This window comes from Cicer arietinum, chromosome 2 (assembly GCF_000331145.2).
Source record: "Cicer arietinum cultivar CDC Frontier isolate Library 1 chromosome 2, Cicar.CDCFrontier_v2.0, whole genome shotgun sequence".
Lineage (NCBI taxonomy): Eukaryota > Viridiplantae > Streptophyta > Magnoliopsida > Fabales > Fabaceae > Cicer > Cicer arietinum.
Genome location: NC_021161.2, coordinates 7201851 through 7220987, shown reverse-complemented (window position 1 = coordinate 7220987; position 19137 = coordinate 7201851). Strand labels below are relative to the sequence as shown.

General features: G+C 31.7%; 2 protein-coding genes and 1 non-coding gene across 4 annotated transcripts in view; 2 read left to right on the top strand and 1 right to left on the bottom strand.

The window, feature by feature from the left end:
• The first annotated feature begins 712 nt into the window (after positions 1-712).
• Positions 713-2478, top strand: LOC101506804 (RING-H2 finger protein ATL46). Its single transcript, XM_004489805.4, has one exon. It carries the CDS (start codon positions 1156-1158, stop codon positions 2299-2301), a length of 1146 nt encoding a protein of 381 aa, XP_004489862.1. The 5' UTR covers positions 713-1155; the 3' UTR covers positions 2302-2478.
• Positions 2479-8323: 5845 nt separating this feature from the next.
• Positions 8324-8396, top strand: TRNAV-UAC (transfer RNA valine (anticodon UAC)). The gene has a single exon. It is a non-coding gene; the product is annotated as a tRNA-Val (tRNA).
• Positions 8397-9810: 1414 nt separating this feature from the next.
• LOC101506366 (AP-1 complex subunit gamma-2-like) overlaps positions 9811-19137 on the bottom strand; it is a 19217-nt gene continuing 9890 nt past the window's right edge. The window contains exons 7-19 of one of the 2 annotated variants that reach the window (XR_189408.3): positions 16007-16097; positions 15756-15919; positions 15213-15267; positions 14461-14583; positions 14276-14371; positions 13438-13565; positions 12751-12855; positions 12395-12651; positions 11853-12089; positions 11589-11764; positions 10967-11071; positions 10163-10368; positions 9811-10066 (exon numbers count right to left, since the gene is read on the bottom strand). Coding sequence is in view for 1 of the 2 variants with exons in the window: in XM_004489804.3 (XP_004489861.1) it covers positions 10273-10368; positions 10967-11071; positions 11589-11764; positions 11853-12089; positions 12395-12651; positions 12751-12855; positions 13438-13565; positions 14276-14371; positions 14461-14583; positions 15213-15267; positions 15756-15919; positions 16007-16097 (1633 nt within the window). In the remaining variant the exon portion in view is untranslated. Of the gene's footprint in view, positions 10369-10966; positions 11072-11588; positions 11765-11852; positions 12090-12394; positions 12652-12750; positions 12856-13437; positions 13566-14275; positions 14372-14460; positions 14584-15212; positions 15268-15755; positions 15920-16006; positions 16098-19137 lie in introns of both variants that reach the window. The other variant, XM_004489804.3, reaches the window with a different exon arrangement.

The window sequence follows — 19137 nt, the reverse complement described above, 5'->3', positions numbered from 1 at the left end:
GTTAATGATATTTAATTAAGAAAAACAATTTCAGAAAAATTTGAGCTTAAAATTTTGGCTATAACTATTATTAATCAGAGTTTATTTATCTACAATTGAAGTCCAAATTACCAAGATCCATTTCACATAAAAACAAGAGGATTAAAACAAAAACAAAAATCCAAAACTTAGTTTTTAATTAATTACAAAATAATATAGCGTATAAAAATTAAATCCGTGATATAAGTATTCTTAAACAAAATATATAGAATAACACGTAATTACTTTGAGACTCAAACACTATATACAAATGGTAAAGAATTTGATCATTTAGATCTTGTGCACCAAACCTACCGATATCATGTTTATAAAAAACCAAAATGTACGGATTGACTCACGGGGTGTATTAGTTAAAACGGGGGTGAAAATAGAAACCCTCATAAATGTTTAGATACAAAGTACCAACTTTAGTTTGGGCTTTATTGTATCTAGTTCAATTACTTATTTCTGTAAAACAAAATAAAGTTCAATTAGTTAATAAATATAGTAGCAAAACCATTAAAATGAATAATCAAATATTCAATAAATATAGAACACTTGTTTAAGGCATTACTTCCAATTTGGCACTACACTACCCACAAACCTATCAAACCAATAAAATGACAATTTTGCCCTCTTAGGCATGTCTATGCTATGCACTATATAGTAAATAGTTATAGTGGACCCAAACTAAAACCTTGGGTTTTGGAACTGGCTTAATTTTCACATGATGTGGAGCATCACAATTCAATTTATTACACAACTTCATAACTCATTATCACATCTTCATCATCATCATTAGGTTTTTCTTTTTCATGACAAGAGAGAGAGAATTAACTCACCTCAGGTAATTTCCTCAGATTTCAAATTGTTAGGTCAACTGCAACTGCAAACGTTGACATTTCTCACCCCATGTTACCACTTATACTATAATTATATTGTTACCACACTCATACAAAATTTTGTTTTAATTTCATTATTTATTATCTTTGCTTGATTTTTCATAATGTATGATTTGGGTTTATTCCCAAATCAAGCAAAGTTAACAACTATGTTCAAATCCATTGCTTAATTGTTAGGTCAAAGTTTAGATATGTTCTTCTAATTTGAATTTGAAATACAATATTCTGAAAAAAAATGCATTTGATTCACTCTCAAATTCACCAAGGCAATGGTGCTAATGCTATTAACACCCCCCCTCCTCCATATTATTCCTCATTCCCTTCATTTCCTTATAGTTCTACCAACCAAAAACAATCAGAAGCAACCCAAGAATCTTCATCTTCTGGGAATAAAATAAGTCCTGCAATTCTTTTCATCATAGTTATATTAGCTGTTATATTTTTCATCTTAGGTTTCCTTCATTTACTAGTTAGGTTTCTCATAAAGCATAGATCTTCCTCATCAATTTCACAGTCAAGTAGATACCCTGAAATGTCTGAATCTGATGCATACCAAAGACAGTTACAACAGCTATTCAATCTTCATGACTCAGGTTTGGATCAAGCATTCATTGATGCTCTTCCTGTTTTCTTTTACAAAGAGATAATAGGTTTGAAAGAGCCATTTGATTGTGCTGTTTGTTTATGTGAGTTTTTGGAACAAGATAAATTGAGATTGTTGCCTAATTGTAACCATGCTTTTCACATTAACTGCATAGACACATGGTTGTTGTCTAATTCAACTTGTCCTCTATGTAGAGGGACACTTTATGCACAAGGGTTTTCATTTGAAAATCAAAATCCTGTTTTTGAGTTTGAGGGTTCAAGGGATGAAGATGGTGTTTTAGGCATCGGTGGTGTCGGTGGAATCGGTTCGTTTAACAAATCTTTGGAAAACCATATAATGAATGGGAAAAGGGTTTTTTCTGTTAGGCTTGGAAAGTTTAGAAGCTCAAATAATGGTGAAGGAGTTGAAAGAGGTGAAGGAGAGAGTAGTAGTAATTGTAACTTTGATGTTAGGAGATGCTATTCAATGGGGTCTTTTCAATATGTTCTTGCTGATTCTGATTTGCAAGTTGCTTTGAGACCTTCTAAAGGTGATGGTAGTATGAGACAATTGAAGGGAATTAGAGAAACTAATGATGAGAGTTTTTCTATTGATGGTGATGTTGAAGGCAAGAAGATCAACATTGCAAGGAAAGGTGAAAGCTTTTCTGTTTCCAAGATATGGCAATGGTCTAAGAAAGATAATAAGATACCAAGTTCATCAGCTGCTACACATTTTCATGATTCTGTTAACACTGAAAGTTTGCCATGGATGAATAAAGTTAGAGGTACATGATATACTAGTATTAAGCTACTTAGTGTTTTGTATTTTTAACTACTTTCATATTTTTCAAATTCAGTGAATCCATTTGTTTAGCTCTTACTTTCACTCACACTTTGATTTTACTTTTTTCTTTAGTGCTAAAACATGTAAGTTATGCCATAAAATAAAACACTTAACTTGATCAAGCAATTGTTTTTGTAATATATCATTCTTTTGTGTGTGTAGGGAAAATAGGCCCTAATTCTGTTCTATGTATTTAATTTAATCTTATTTTGCATTATGTCATTCCATTATGACCTAAATCAAGAACTCATTTCGCCTCTAAAGAGTGTATTTTTGGATTGGCAACGAGTTTGGCAAAATCATTGTGAGATACCTTGATTTTAGCAAAAATTAGACCTTTTGATTTTCAACAAAATCACCGTATCAACTTAATTTTGCCAAACTCGCGATCAAATTCAAAATGCACATAGTTGTAACAAATCATCTATATCTATTAGATGATAATATGTTAGGAGGGAAAAAGAAGGGTAAAGTTAGTACATGGAAAGAATCACACCATATGATATAGAGCATAATTTCAATGTGGGTCCTTAATGCATGTGATTCTTTAAGTGACAAAAGTGTTCTTTATTAGCAATTTCTTGCAAGGTGTAGGAAGATGAAAGTGAGGTCAAATTGGGGTGGTTGTTTTTTGGATGCTTTTGGTTTTCTCTAGAGATTTTCTTTTTCACTTTTTGGGTAAAAAGAAGTAAAAGGAACAAGGATAGATTCCATTATCTCTTCTATGTGTTCATTGTTGTGCATGACCCTTTGTTGAGGGCATCCTTTTTTGGATGGTTTAGCATTTAACTACCAAGATGAGAAGATAGGTAGAAAATGAAATGTGGGGTGGAAGAGTTTCTTAGATTAGGACTTTGGAGTCATGACATGATGGCCCATTGGATGGTAGTGGGGTTCTGTCAGTACTTCAAAGGATGTGTGAGATATCAAAATGTGTCAATCTTTATGTCTCATTTTTAGGAACTTTTCTATTTTGAAGGATTTTTGTTAAGAAAAAAATGATGGTGAAAAATGAAACTTTTATTTTCTTTCCATAAATTATTAATGAAACATACCAACTAAAAAAACGACATATCCACAAGTCCTTATTCTAACATTGGTCTTGGAAAATTTGGTGAATGATATCTCTCTTATGTGATAAATTTGAAAAAAATTCTATGAATTTAGTACAACTTTTTGAAAATTTTGCAATATTTTTAATCTAAACACTAACAATCTTGATTATAAGCAAAAATAATTAACTTTATACTTATTAAAGATTCAGTTAAATATAATTCATTTTTTTGACATAAAAATATAAGTCCATTTCTCACAAGTGTCCTTCATTTCTATGAAATTAAAAGAATCATTGAAAAATAAAACTTACATTAATTGAAGCGATTTATAATAGATGCCATTAAATAAAGTAAAAATAAGTTATATTTACTTATATAAAAGATCAATAAATATGAGTTTTTTTCTTTTTTATATTTAAAATCAAAATAAGTATTTTGTTGTTGTGGTGATTAATCTTCTTTTAATTGGAGTTAGAAAGGGGCGAAAGAGAAAAGATACGAAGAAAGAAAAATTAGAGAGCTTAATTTTAATCTTATAGATTGAGGAAAAAATTTGAAGGTTTTTCTCAAAAAAATTCTTCATCTTTTTCCTCTCTATGTTAATACTTAAAAAAAAATGAATTTTTATTTTATTAGTGCTGCCTATTAATATGAGTTGAGATATTGAAGAATTATTAATATGTTTTAGATATTGATTTTTAATCAATATTTTATCCATCGATAAATTAACCATCAACATTTACTTAAAAAATTTATTCATGTTGACTAATGTTATGTCATTCGCGAAAATCATGCATTGAGCCACTTGTCATTACATTTTGTTAATCCAAAATTCGCCCCAAATTAACAAAAAAAAAAAAAGTATACACCTACTTCTTCCAAATTAAAATGTAAAATAAAAATTGACATTTATTTTTTGAAATGTAATATAAATAAATACAACTAACGGCTTCTCTAATATTTATAATAGTATCTCTAAATACTCTTCATTTAATTCAATGTTTTATATTTAATAATTCAATTTATTAATCCAAATATATTTTAGACAATAATATTAGTATTTGTTTTTATCATAATTATATAAGTTTATTATCTATCATATATAGAAGTATATATATGTATTGAGAATGACACTAACATTTCAACACATTTTATTTAATTAATTAAAATTCACATAATTTTATCAAATTTATATGAAATACATATAATTTAATAGAATCTATATAAATTTTTATTAATTAAATAAAATGTACTTTTACTTATTCATTTAGAACTAACTACCTAGTAACCCTAGCGCATACTTCCACCACGGTTTCTCCATAGCTTTTTATTTTTTATATTTTTTATTCATTTGGGTCAACTACCTAATCCTAAACAAAGACAAAGTATTGGTGCACCTATGATAGTAGGGCCTTATTATAGGAAAAAGGTAGGTTGTTCATACTCCAGCCTTACACATTTTTTTCATCTAAAAATTACCTCGTACAGAGAAAAAGTCAGATCTAAGAGGCAACTTCATCTCCATCTTTTTCCCAAACATCAACACGAGCCATGTTCCCAAATGAAGATCCAATTATGTCTCTTAATTCAGATCAAAATTTTAGAATGCAAATCGTCAAAAATTGCTTACTTGTACAAAGTATACTAATTTTTTTTTTTAAATAACAAAGTATAGCAATTGATATGTTTACTTTTATTAATTGCAATATAAAAATAATAAGGATTTATATCTAGCAAAAATATGTAATATGGTAAAGTTTTTATTTATTCCCAATATTATCAAAATATGTATAGCTATTGATATGAGTGTTGTTGTTTCAACAAAAAAAAAAAAAAGAAGAAGAGTGTTTTGATTTATTCCCAATATGTAGATATAAGAAAATGCACTAACTTACAAAGAGGGTGTTGAGACGATTTTCGATTCCATGGGCATGGAAACTTTCATGGATCTTTATTACTTACATTTGTACAAATAGTGAAAATTATCTCATCAATAGGGTCAAACTTGATTTGTTTGCAAGTTGCAACTAGTGATCTCATCAATTTTAAGTATCAATTTATTGTTGCCGTTAACAGTTGTGATGTGCTACAAATTATCAATCATTAGTAAATAAAGGCGTATGATATTGTTAATGTAAATTAGTATGTACAATCATATTGAAACCATTGTGTCCAAGTTCATTGTTTGAATTGGTGCTCTTACTTGAAAAAAATATGATCTAGGTAAAAAATAAATTTGAAATCATAAATAAAGTAAAAATTGTATGATAGTGTCAAAATATTGTGATTGAGTTACAATATAAAACTATTTCGAGTGATTGGTTAAAATAGTCTTGTTTGGTGTATGTGGTAAAATGGCAACAATTGAATTTACAAATTTTGAAAAAGTCATTATTTCTAGTGATTGGCTAAAATAGTCTTGTTTGGTGTATGTGGTAAAATGGCAACAATTGAATTTACAACTCTAAAAAAATCATTGCATCAAAAATTTGTTTCAAGGTCATTGTGTTGCTTGGTATGTTTTAGAAACTGACTCGGTCGTCGACTCAGTAAAGTCAAAGAATGACGAAGTAATTGGTGGAACCATTAAATTATTAGTTCATATGCATGATTAAATCGAGTTAAATTAGTGGTATAATCTACTCTCTATAATAAATTTGTATATCTATTAAATCGGATTGTACTAGATAACTAATTCTAAAATTATTTATATTTATAATATTAAAGAGTTCTAATTATCTTAAAGTTATATAAAATAAATAAATTTGTAAATACGTATTATAAAAAATATGGTATAATGTCACGCTAGTGGTTTAAATATTTTAGTTCTTAATCTGAAAAAGAAAATAATATTTCAGTTCTTTGAAATCATTGAAGTAACTTTGTTTTTATAAAACAAAATAAAAAAAGTGTCTTTGGTAGTTGGAGTAGTTTCTCCTCTTCCGGGAAATTGCTTTATAATGTTTAACAATTATATTATTTGTGATATTATATAATTTGATAGTGTAAAGATTTTTTATAATGTAAGTCAATTTCAATAGTTAGATTATTGAAAATATTTGACTTTTATTGTAACTACGTGAAAAGTCACAATTATGAATAGTCGTAATGTGTTGATATTGTAATTTTTTTTTTTATATTATTAGTACATAGTGATTAAACTCTTTAAGATTAAATAAGTTTTTAATTCCTATAAAAATTTTGTTTTAGTTCTGGTAAAAATTATCATGCAAACATTTTTAATCCATGCTATAATATGAATAAATATTTTTGAATGATTGTTTTGCACACATGTTTACAACTATATAAAAAGTATTTCCACAAAAAAAAATTTAAAATTTGATTTCTAAGTCCATATTTTTGTTTTATTTTATCTCAAAACATATGACATTTAAAAAATTTATATTTAATTCCTCTCAAATTAAAAAATTATAAATTTGTGTGGAAAGACATTAAATAATGTCGTAAACATGCTTTCAAAAAATTATTTAAAAATTTAAAATGTTAAAGGATATTTTGTTCCAGCAAAGACTAAAACAACTTGTAAAATAATTTTTTAAGAACTAAAAAATGTAATTTTTTTACGGTGATTAAAAACAAAATTTTATCAGAATTAAAAATTTATGTATACCTATAATTTAATACCTATAATTGTTAAATGGATTGAGTTTGATTCCTACATGTGTCTAAATGATATTTGGTGAATGTGTATCCGCCCTCCATGTTTGCTTTTCCGTCCCAAATACGTTATAGGAAATCAGGATTCGATAATATATTTTACACTACTAGAAATTAAAATGTAGTGAAAAGCTAAAAAATGAGCAAGTCTAAGGGGTTAGATGAGTCATCACCCTAATATTTTTGCACGATCATGTCGACATTTGTTTCCATAGCCAAATAGGCACTACGAGTGTTGGTGTATGTCTCTACGATCATGTCGAGGGCTTTGTTTTAGCCTTTACATCTTGGAGCATGATGTTTTTTGATGTTATCGAAATTGAAGGTGAGGCAACATTTTTTGTTTGGTGCAATTAGATGGGTCTCTGATATTGAATATGCGTCATTTATTTTCAAAACGGCTTGCAGAATGCTTTGTGAGGAAATTAATGGATCCAAGCACGACATTAGGAAATTCGGATCTTCAATTTATGATATCAAGCTTTTGTTATATCTTAATCCAAATTTCGTTGTAAAGTTTTACTTGACCTCAAGAGAATATGGTTGTTCATACCCTTGCTAGGGCAACCACTTTTTGAGTTCCTACCACGTTGAATTGAACATTTTTTTTTATGAACGAAATACTTTGCTAAAAAAACACATATTTTACTACATCAAAAAACTGTAGAATTATTAAATTTGTGGTGTAAAATTTGGAGATATACGTACTAGTGTGTAATTTTGAAACTATCATTTAACTTGTATTGATCTAAGCATCAATATGCAAAAAAATTGTCACAAATAATTTATCTAGAGACAATAATTTTTATTTACGTTGATCTACGATTAATGATCAATTTAAAGATCATCATTTTATTTCTAGATCATCATTTTATTTCTTTAAGTTTATACGCAACAAGATATAACCTTGAGGCCAACATTTTCAATATATCAGATCTATGGACAAGTAATCAAACTAGATACGATCATTATCCGTACAAATTTGGTGGCCAACACTAAATTTAACATATGATGATGGAGTTGTATATAGTTTACAAAAACACATAATTTTTATAAAAAGAGGGACTGAAAGCAACTGATGTTTAATAGAGGTTAAAAAGTGAGGAATACAAATTGATTAAATTTTATAGAAAAAAAAAACTAAAAACATACGTGACTGTTTTTAATAAAAACATACTAACTCTTAAATTTAAATTACAATTTAATCTTTATAAGTTAATTTATTATATTGTAACAAAGTTGCTGTGGTGTAGTGGTTATCACGTTAGTCTTACACACTAAAGGTCCCCAGTTCGATCCTGGGCAGCAACATTTGCAAATTTTATGTAATTTTATAAATTAAATATTTATTTTTATTTAATTTTATAAATATTTATTTTTATTTAACTGAAGAAATTATTTATATTCATGTCTTCAACTTTGAACTTTTTGACATCAACCGATAAAGGAAGGGTCTTTTCTAAATTCGTAATAATCTACTATGTAATTATGTATAAGAATATTGCAATATTTTTTCACCACCAATTTTTTGAAATAGAGATGAATATTTAATTGTGCGGTTCGTGATATGTTTGGACATCAATTGTTGTATTTAACACATATTTGTGAAATCAAAAGCTTCCTTTGTCATTTGATGGTGTTATGGTTTCTTAATATATTTAAGCTATGTCCCTTATTTTACTTATGAGTTGTGTCATGCCATATTTTGAGTTATGAGCTACTTCATTATTTTTTTTTAAATATTTATATATTACTATTAGGTGATTTATCTTAGGACCAAGTCGGTTTTGTCTTGTATCATCACATCCTTATTAGACTGGTATTGTATCGAATTCAATCGCATTAAGGGATGACTTCGGATCTAAAAAACAATATAACCTTATTTGAAAACTGGATAAAAGACACGTCAAACCCGATATAATCCACTCTTTGTAAACTCTTAAAACCTACAATCTTTACATTTTGCCACTATTTCACAATAACTCACTTTTTTTTTCTTCAATCGTGAGCATTCAAGATTCGATCTCTTTGATCCACTAACTTATTTTGGGGTATTCACGGGTCTGAATTCAACCTACTCACTCAAACTAACTCCATACATACTTTATCTGAACTTGTTCAAATACAAATCCAACTCAAAACAAAATATGAAGTGGTTTGATTTGGAAATAGATTTTTAATTTTCTACCTGCATATTCAACCTGTTCAAAAAATTGTGATTTTTTATGTTATTTTAAATAAACAATTAAGACTTTTATATACTGATGTAAAAATAATCCAATAAAATTCAAATGTTAAAATTATAAATTGTTAATTTAGTATATGTGTTGAATTTTTCATTAAAAAGAAAATCATAATCATATATTTTTTTAGTAATTTTTAAAAAGTTATGTTTCATGGATCTAATGACCCAACCCAAACTACCCATCACAATTTGGATTGGTTACATTACCATTTGGATTGCTTCGGATTATAGATACGTTGTTCAATCTAAACCAATAAAATTTAATTGGGTCCGATAAAACAGACCAAATCCAACCTGCAAACACCCATGAAAGAGTCGAGTAGATAAATCTCCAATTATGAAATTCGTTTTCCAATTGGCAATTAATAGAATTGAAAGTGGTTAACGTGCACTTTTGCCAATAATATTTGCAGAAACAAGTTAAAAACATTCAGAAATCAGTATTGAAAACATAAAATACTCTTAAAAGACACATCACGATGGAAAATCCTCACTTTCAATTAAACCGCTAATAATCAAGAATATAATATAATATAATATAACAACTGTCTAACGATACCAGATTGCATTCAACAACACTATAATATAACTAGACAACATCGAGTGACTACCTCCAAAGAGATAGCCAGAAAGCACCTCAAGTTCTCAACATGATACGACTCTCAGTGCCTTGAGAGGCAAAATTTGATTGACCTTTTTCATACAGGAATATTTTGTACTAATGTACATAAACCACCTATAAATAAAGGGGAAAAAAAAAAGCCAATATGTGAAGCCAACAAATAAACTTCAAATTTGAGCTAAAAAGTGATCCCATTTGCTCGAACCATACCTTCTGCATTTCAATGAATGAAACATGAAAATAGCATCAATATTATAGGGAGCGGACAAAAACAATGGATTTTGTGCATCCCTTTAATGGCTCCCGACCATTCTTTAGCTTTATAAATCACGAGGAAAGTTACTGATTTGTCCTTCCTCCAGTGTATCCTTTCCATTAATCTTGTATGCTATCCTTATGCGCATGACAAGTGATTTCTGAAAAAAAATGTTTGCTAGCTATCAAGTCTTCTCCAGTAAACACTTACGAAAATAATCTCATAGGTACACACAACATTCTCAAAAAGCACAAATAGAGAAAAAAAGGGGGAGAGGGGCATGGTGAGTCTAATCTTTGGCTGTCAACCCAAGATAACGGACATAGCATGTTAGCCATTACAGCAATTACGGACACAAGAAATAATTAATTTATACTGCATAAATGCTCATAACTGAAAAATTATCCGAATTTAAATACAAAATCATACTTTAATATTTCAAAAATTTAATTTTTGTAATAGCTAATGGGAATTTTCCTGCTTGTCAAGTTAACTATAAATATGGAAGTTAATTCACTCAATGTCCTACACGATTAATCTAATAAACCATCTGCAAAGCAGTGTCACTCAGTTAACTCCCAGACTCAAAAAGTCAAATGGCTGGCTGTTTTGCTCTGGAATATTACAAGTAAAACATTCAGCAGCAGTTTTGCAGCAACATGCCAGTGTTTGACATCCTATTTAGAATTCAAATCATAAAAGGTGCATGGTAGAACACAAATATTTACAATGAAGCAATACTAATAAAGGATATCTACCTTTCCATGTTGGCTATTAGTAACTCTCAAACTTTGTGTGATAGACCCATTTCCAGCAGCAGGGAGAGTATTGCTGCTAGCTGGATCTAAGTGCAATTGAAGAAACTGAAAGTCAAAATAACTACATACGTAAGTACAAGATAATGAAAGGTATCAAACAACTCAAAAGATTTTGAATATCCAACAGAGCAGCCAGTGAAATAGCTAATTATCAAATGTTAAAGAGTAGATGTAGTTATTTAGCACTAAAAAATCAGATAACTAATTAGACTAATACAAAGGAAATTTGTCAGTAATTGACAGATGCAAACTTTTTTATCACAAGAATCCATCTCTTAGGAGAAGCAACAGCAACAAGTTTTTTCCTCGTGTCTTGAGATTTTTACAATTATATGTAAAAAATGGAAGGAGAAGACAATAGCCAACAGAAATTATAAAGCACAGAATCTCAGTTTAACAGTATAATTTTGAAGATAAAAAAGCAGTAAATTCATATCATGCTGCGTTTAACTGGAAAAAAAAATCAGGAAAATCATATCACATGATTTTCCTTACAGTAACGGTAATGATGATTATCCTAGCATTACATGTAGACAACTCAACAGCATACTGTTTGACATACCTTAGGAACTGCTGCCTGGAAAACAAAATCTGTATATGTATTAGAGGATAAATTCGTAAAGGTAGCCTGGATAACTGTTGTTTGTGGGTTTCCTGGTTGTTTTGTCAAATTGAATGTCAACCTCAAGGAGCTGCTCTCAAAAGCAGTTATAGATGGATAAACTGGTCCATTGTTTTCTATTCAAGATAAGAGAAGGAGGAGAATCAGTACTTCGACTATATTTAAAATAATGATAATACTCAAATTGTAAATAAAGTAAACAACCTGTTAGCGGGCTAGGGGAAATACCACCCAGTAAATCCATCATTGGACCAGCATTTGAAGTAGCTCTTGAAGAAAGCGAAAGTGGTGAGAGATCATCCAATGGTGAAATGGGTGTTTTGTTACTAGTATTTGAGGATAAGATGTCTACTGTAGAAGAGCTGCTCGGGACAGAAGGTGATCCAATAGACAAAAGATCCAAAAGAACATCTGTGCCACTTTTTGATGCTTGGCCAGTACCTAAAATTCCAACCAAAGTTAGACATGCTATAAAAGTGGGTAATTTTACATGTTTCTTCCTCAATAAAACAAAACAACAACTACCAGGCCTTATCCAACTAGATTTCGTTAGCAACATCATCAGGCAAACAAAAACTAGAAAGGACTTCATAAAACAATTCCGCTTTGTTTTATGTAAACAGTACTAGTTTTACATATAAAGTTATAAACAAGGATTTGTAAACGAAGATGGTAATCATTAAATTCAAAAATGTTCATTTTTTCAGACATTTTAACAATTTATAAGATGCACTACAGACACCAACCAGATTGCTGTGATGCAGGTGACAGATCAACACCAAGAAGGTCTTGAAGAAAATCGCCGCCAGAAGAGCTAGGTGCTGGAGTATCATCTGAGCTTAGATCAAGTAGATCTACAAGAGGAGCAGCAGGTTTGGCTACCCCATTTGGGAGACTAACTGAAGGTGCAGTAGCTGTAGAAGCGGCACCTGGCAAAGACCCGGCCCTCCTACCTATGAAAGTGGCCTCATCCAAAACCGGCATCCTTTCTACAAGAGTAGGTCTGCACAATAACAGTTTCTCATAATTGGTTTCCTCTTATTAGAGTGTAGCAGAAACCAAGCTCTTTATAATATATAATATGCAACTTAATTAAACTCACCTAATATTTTGGTGCTTAGCAATAATCGAATTGAATTCAATAGCTCTCTGCTGCAATTCTAGCACAAGGTTCCCTTTGAACTGTACAATAATTTCCCCGACCCTCCTGTATATACACATTCAAAGGAGAATAAAATTCCCATGTCAAAATACAAATATAAGAGGAAACAAGCTTGTACTGAGGGAACAAGTCTTTGGCATGTCCAGTAAGTAGGAATGGCCATGGAAGGGAAAAGTTCCCCTGATTTGCCAAAGAGATCAAGTCCATACATGGAGAATAAAAATTATAAATCTAGAAATTGGTGTGACAAATTTCTACTAGAATGTTACATTAAGGATTCCTCTGACATAAAGAGACCGGAAAAGAAATCAACACTTTTAGATTTAAAACATTCACAAGCCTTCACCAATTAGTTTAATTACTTAGAAGAGTTAGTGCTTAACAAGGTATCAATGCCTACCACCTCCATTATTCTACATGAGTTTTGAATTTCAACACAAGATAAAGTGGGCCGATGCACCACCTACATTTCAAGCCCAAAGGAAACCTTACGTGAGGGAGTGTACTACAAACCATTCAGGAGCCATCAACTAACAATTAAGCTTTTGGGAGATTTGATTCTTAACAAATAATATATGGTATGACACAATGCAATAGATAATAAACAATATTACAAGATGAGCATACTCTGAACAAGAAGGGAAACGTGAAGAGAGCTTTAATAAGGCAACCAAAGCCATTGATTTTGTGGTAAGATCTGAAGCATGGCGTTTTATAGCAATCTCTACAACATCCACTGCATCCGACTCAGTTACCTGGTAGATAAAACAATAAAGAATAAAAAACCATGATGTAAAAAAATAAAAAAGGGTATGTATGTATTAAATGATCAAATTTGTAGAATTTCCAATGTTCTTCTATATGCAAGCTGGCTTAAAGACATCAGTGGTTAGTGACTCAGTAGTCTAGTCATTGTTCTATTAAGCTGCATAATCTAACAAAAGAAAAGACACAATGGACATGGGCATAATAAGCTCATTCCTCTGTAAAAAACAATCCAAGCAATGAAAATTTTTAAAAGTAGCAAGCCACAATCCTATGTTAATAGTTTAAGGACCTTGCAAATTATTGTGCCAAGATTTTATTAAAATAGGAAATGAATTGGAGCAGTTTTTGATAGAGGCTTCGTTCAATATACCAATCGAATATGTAAAACAAATCCCAGAACTTAACTCATTTCCTTCCTTACAAAGAAATGGGAACAGCATTGGATATGAGCAAGTAGTATCGAGACTGATAATTTTATTTCTATTTGTTCATATCAACCATCAAAATATGAGCCATACAAAAGAAGCCTCATCAAAAGGGCCCTGTTAGAACTTATAACATCTTCTGAGACCAACCCGTCCATCAACTTGTTAATATATTGCTTGTGGTTATGCAATTTATTATTTATCATATTCAAGCAACTTGAAGCAACAGTATAAACATGTCTATGAACAATCAATCATAAGCATTCACTCACTGTTATTGGATCTTCTATGTCAAGCATTCCAACATTATTGACTAACATGTCACCATACTCCCCAATGCACCACACTGTAACTCGAACTAGAGTTTCCTGAAAAAAAAAGTATTAGGTGATGTTACTACATGGTCATCAAGAGCAAATCAACAGTGTCTGGATTTTGTTGAAGCAGAAGTGAGCACCTGTTCGGCAGACGTTTGAAATGCCCTGTATAATGCTCTTACTGTATATCCATGAAGCTCAGAAGCGTTGCTTATCACAACAATTAAGGCATACCACTCTTCATCTTTTACAAAATTTCCAGCCTACTAACATAAGAGAAAGATCAGTACATGCACTCAATAATACACAATAGCATGGCTCAATATGGAGACCAAAAGCAGCAAAAAGTAAACACAATATAAAACAGTATCCTAATGCAGAAAGCTCCCACCATTGAGAGATCCCAGGAGGGTAAGGTGTACACAGCCTTACCCTTGTGAGCAGAAAATTTGTTTGTGACTAACACATACAAGCAATAATCATAATACACTATTAAATCTATCATGTGTACACACCTTCTCTACAATAATAATGATACACTATTAAATTTATCATGTGGATATTTTCTGACTGACGCATACAAGCAATATAACTCTGGTGCAGACAAATTGATGAAGAGACATGGAATCATATATATACCTGAACTATATAATCATATAAAATGATAATAAGTATCATCTATACCAAAATGTGTGACACAAATATAGCTGCTAAAGAAAATCATGTTTTTCAGGATGTTGGACAACAAAGTAAAGATGAGGAGCAACAGAACTATCACAGGCAAACACATCACTGATCTAATGAAGACGAATACCATAAAATACTAGCATGGGTTGGGAATTTTCCCCGGAGATTTTCATTCACTACAAAAGCTTGTCTCTTATATTTGTACCTCAGATAGAACCTTTAGCATCTGATCAATGTACCAAATCTTCTCTGGGGAAAACCTGAAGCAACAAAAAAAACTGATTGTCAACTCAAGAAATTTATGATTGCAACATAAGGAAACTCCCATATTAATTTATCTAAAATGAAAGGAAAGATGTGAACCATGTGAAATAAGGCAAATGGATTCTTTTTTTATTTTACCAAATAGGAAGAGAAGAGGGGAGACTAAGGAACACCAATATCCAAAATGCTAAAATAGAAATACCAAGAAAGATTGTATGTTTATTATAACGAACACATCAAACTGTTATGTAACTTCTAAAAGAATAAATGATAATAAAACCTGTTCCCGTGAAGAATCAAACCATCTTATATTGATGGATATCATATGTGGCCCCGGTAGTTACTAGATATGTAAAATAAATAAATAAATGAAATGAATGGCTACTCTAGCATCCCACCTCTGACCCCCGCCCTCCACCCCCCTCTTTCTTAAAAAAGGCATATGATACTGAAAAGGAATGCTAATCAGAGATTTGTGACTCACTTTGCAACTATGGAGCAAATTTTGGTGGTAAGGTCCCCTCTGAAATCAAGATCACTGACTTCTAGATAATCTACAAGCTCTTTCACTAATTGCTTCACATTAGTTTCATTCACCAGCACATATACAAGTTCAAGGGCCCTTTTTCGAATTGAAGCATCTAAATCCTGAAGCATAGAGTCAAAGGAAATAACTTCATTAGTTACAAAAAATCATATTTGACATTGCATAAGATGTAATAACGAATCAAATACCTTAACACATTCTAGAATTGTTGCCCGGTGCCTCTGCACTGCCTGAGCATCAGCAGTTACAGCCTTCATTAGCATGTTTAGTGCCACGTATCTGAAGGAAGAGAGTAAAAAGATAGAATGATTCACTACAATAATGAAGTATGATATCCACAAAACACAAAATTACAAAATTATATATAACAAATAAAATCAGAGGGATGAAATACATTTATAGATTGAAGGACACGAGATGTGAAATCAATCACCGTATGACAAAAAGTACTACAAAACTTGAACAGGCACACAACTTATTTTATAAACAAAATTTGTTTCACTTCTTCCCAAACTTCAAGTTCATCCTTTTTAGTAATTTAATAGTTATTGTAGGTCCCTTTTTCTAGCACGTGTCAACATCCAGAGACACATAATTATTAACTGTTACAACTAGTAACTCAGAGAAGAGGAATTAGGGATAGAATAGAAGAATGCTATTCAGAATCAAGGTGATTCTGAATTGAATGTATTATTTCGCAATGAAGAACACGTTACAAACTTAGAGAAGAAAATTCCTGATTCCCTATGAATCAGTCCAACCAATTCTACTTCTTCCCTCCCCAAAAAAAATCCCTAACTGCTCCTAACAGATTGCTATTTATAGTAATCTGTTTTGGCTCCAATTTCTAATAGAATGACAGCTAAACTAAAAAGAAAACTAACTAACTAACATTCTTTTTATTCCTTCTCACATATACATTCCCAAACCTATTTTTATTCGTATCAATACCCCCCCCTAAAAGAATGACCTTGTCCTCAAGGGGAAAAGTTGGAAAGAGTTCCTGCAATTTGGCTGCACTCTCCCAAGTAGTTTCATAAGTAGGTAGATTCTTCCAAAGGACCAAAACTTCCACTAATCCTTGCTGATCTTCACGCCAGTTTACTATATCAGCTGGTTCTACTTGGAGTTCATACTCTTCATTCAACATAGGAGGGAGAGGTTGGGGCTGCTGATGGGGCTGTAAGGCTTTTTTCAAAAGAGAGACATGGAAAACTAGGTGAATTTTAGAATGAGAAGGTAGTAGGAGTTTATAGGCTACTGGACCGACTTTAGATAGCACCTGATAAGGACCATAGAACCTTGCAGCCAGTTTAGCATAGGGTCTTGAGGCTAAGGATTTGATTTTGTAAGGCTGTAATTTCAAATAGACCCAATCGCCTTCTGAAAATTCCACCAATCTCCTGTGCTTATTAGCTTGAACTCGCATTTGATCCTGGGCATGAAGTAAATTCTGCTGGAGTTCCTTCAAAATGTCATCTCTAGCTTGGACCAGTTGATTGACATCTTCAACTTTGGATGGAATCGCACACCCTTTTATCAACAATGGAGGATCTCTCCCATACACAGCTCTAAACGGAGTCATTCCTGCTGAACTTTGGAAAGTAGTATTATACCAAAATTCTGCCCAAGCAAGCCAGTCTAACCATTTCCGAGGTCTAGGTCCCACAAAACATCTCAAGTAAGTCTCCAAACACCTATTAACAACTTCAGTCTGAGGGTGATAAGAGGTGCTCATTTTTAATTGAGTTCCAGCCAATCTAAACAATTCTTTCCAAAATTGGCTTAAGAATATAGGATCCCTATCAGTGACAATTGTTGATGGGAAGCCATGACCATGAATTTTAACATCTTTTGTGATGAAGACACCAGCCACTTCTTTAGCTGAGAAAGGATGGCCCAAAGCAATAAAATGAGAGTACTTAGAAAGCCTGTCAACCACTACTAAAACAGTATCCTTTCCTTTGATCCGAGGAAGACCTCCAATGAAATCCATAGAAATGTCCATCCAAATCTGAGTGGGAATTGGTAATGGCTGTAATAAACCCCCTGGAGCTAATGTGGAGTATTTATTCATCTGGCATATATCACATGCTTCTACATACTGCTTGATATCTTTTTTCATGCCCTCCCAAAATAGAAAACTGGCAATTCTCTTGTATGTTCTTAAAAAACCTGAATGTCCCCCCATTGGAGTATTATGGCACTCTGCTAAAATTATAGGGATTCTATTAGATGTTTTGGAAATGACCAATTTTCCTTTAAACAATAGTAATCCTCCCTTCAATTCGAAACCAGCATGTGAATTAGGATCAACCACTAAATCTTGCATCACCTTTTTCCATTTGGAATCCTGTTGAACATCCAATATCCAATCTTCAGTTTCTTCATTGGACAAAACTGAAATAGTTGAATACATACTCTTTCTCGAAAGAGCATCAGCAGCAGTATTCTCACTTCCAGGTTTATATTGGATTTCAAAATCCAACCCAATTAGCTTGACAGCCCACTTAAATTGTTCATCCGTGAATAACCTTTGCTCTGTTAAGAATTTAAGACTTCTTTGATCAGTCTTAATAATGAAATGTCTGCCCAAAATGTAATGTCTCCACCTCTGGACTGCCTGCACTAAAGCCATTAATTCTCTTTCGTAGACTGACTTTAACTGAGCTTTAAGAGATAACCCTTTACTCCAATATGCTAGTGGTCGTCCTTCTTGCATCAGAACAGCCCCTAAACCCTTGCTTGATGCATCAGTCTCAATGATAAACACCTTCTCAAAATCAGGGACTGCTAATATTGGTAAGTCAATCATGGCAGATTTGAGAGATTGAAAAGCAGAAACAGCTTCTTCTGACCAATGGAAATTATCCTTCTTTAATAAATCAGTAAGAGGTTTTGCTAACTTGCCATAATCCCTCACAAACCTTCTGTAATATCCTGTTAAGCCCAAGAACCCTCTTAGTCCTTTAATGTCAGTTGGAATTGGCCAATTTTGCATAGCTGCAACCTTAGATTTATCAGCTGAAACTCCTTCTCCTGAAATTATGTGGCCAAGGTATTCCAAACTCAATTGACCAAAACTACATTTTTTCTTATTAGCCTTGAGTGAATGTTGAGCTAACAATTCTAGTATTTGCTTTAGATGAGAAACATGTGAAGACAAATCGGGGCTGTAAACCAATATGTCATCAAAAAAGACTAAAGCAAATTTCCTTAAAAATGGTTTCAATACCTCATTCATTAAGGCTTGAAATGTAGAAGGTGCATTTGATAGACCAAAAGGCATTACCAAGAACTCATAGAGGCCTTCATGAGT

What these genes read in the sequence shown, in the direction of transcription:
- LOC101506804 (XM_004489805.4), top strand. Translation starts at nt 1,156, where the DNA reads ATGCATTTGATTCACTCTCAAATTCACCAAGGCAATGGTGCTAATGCT.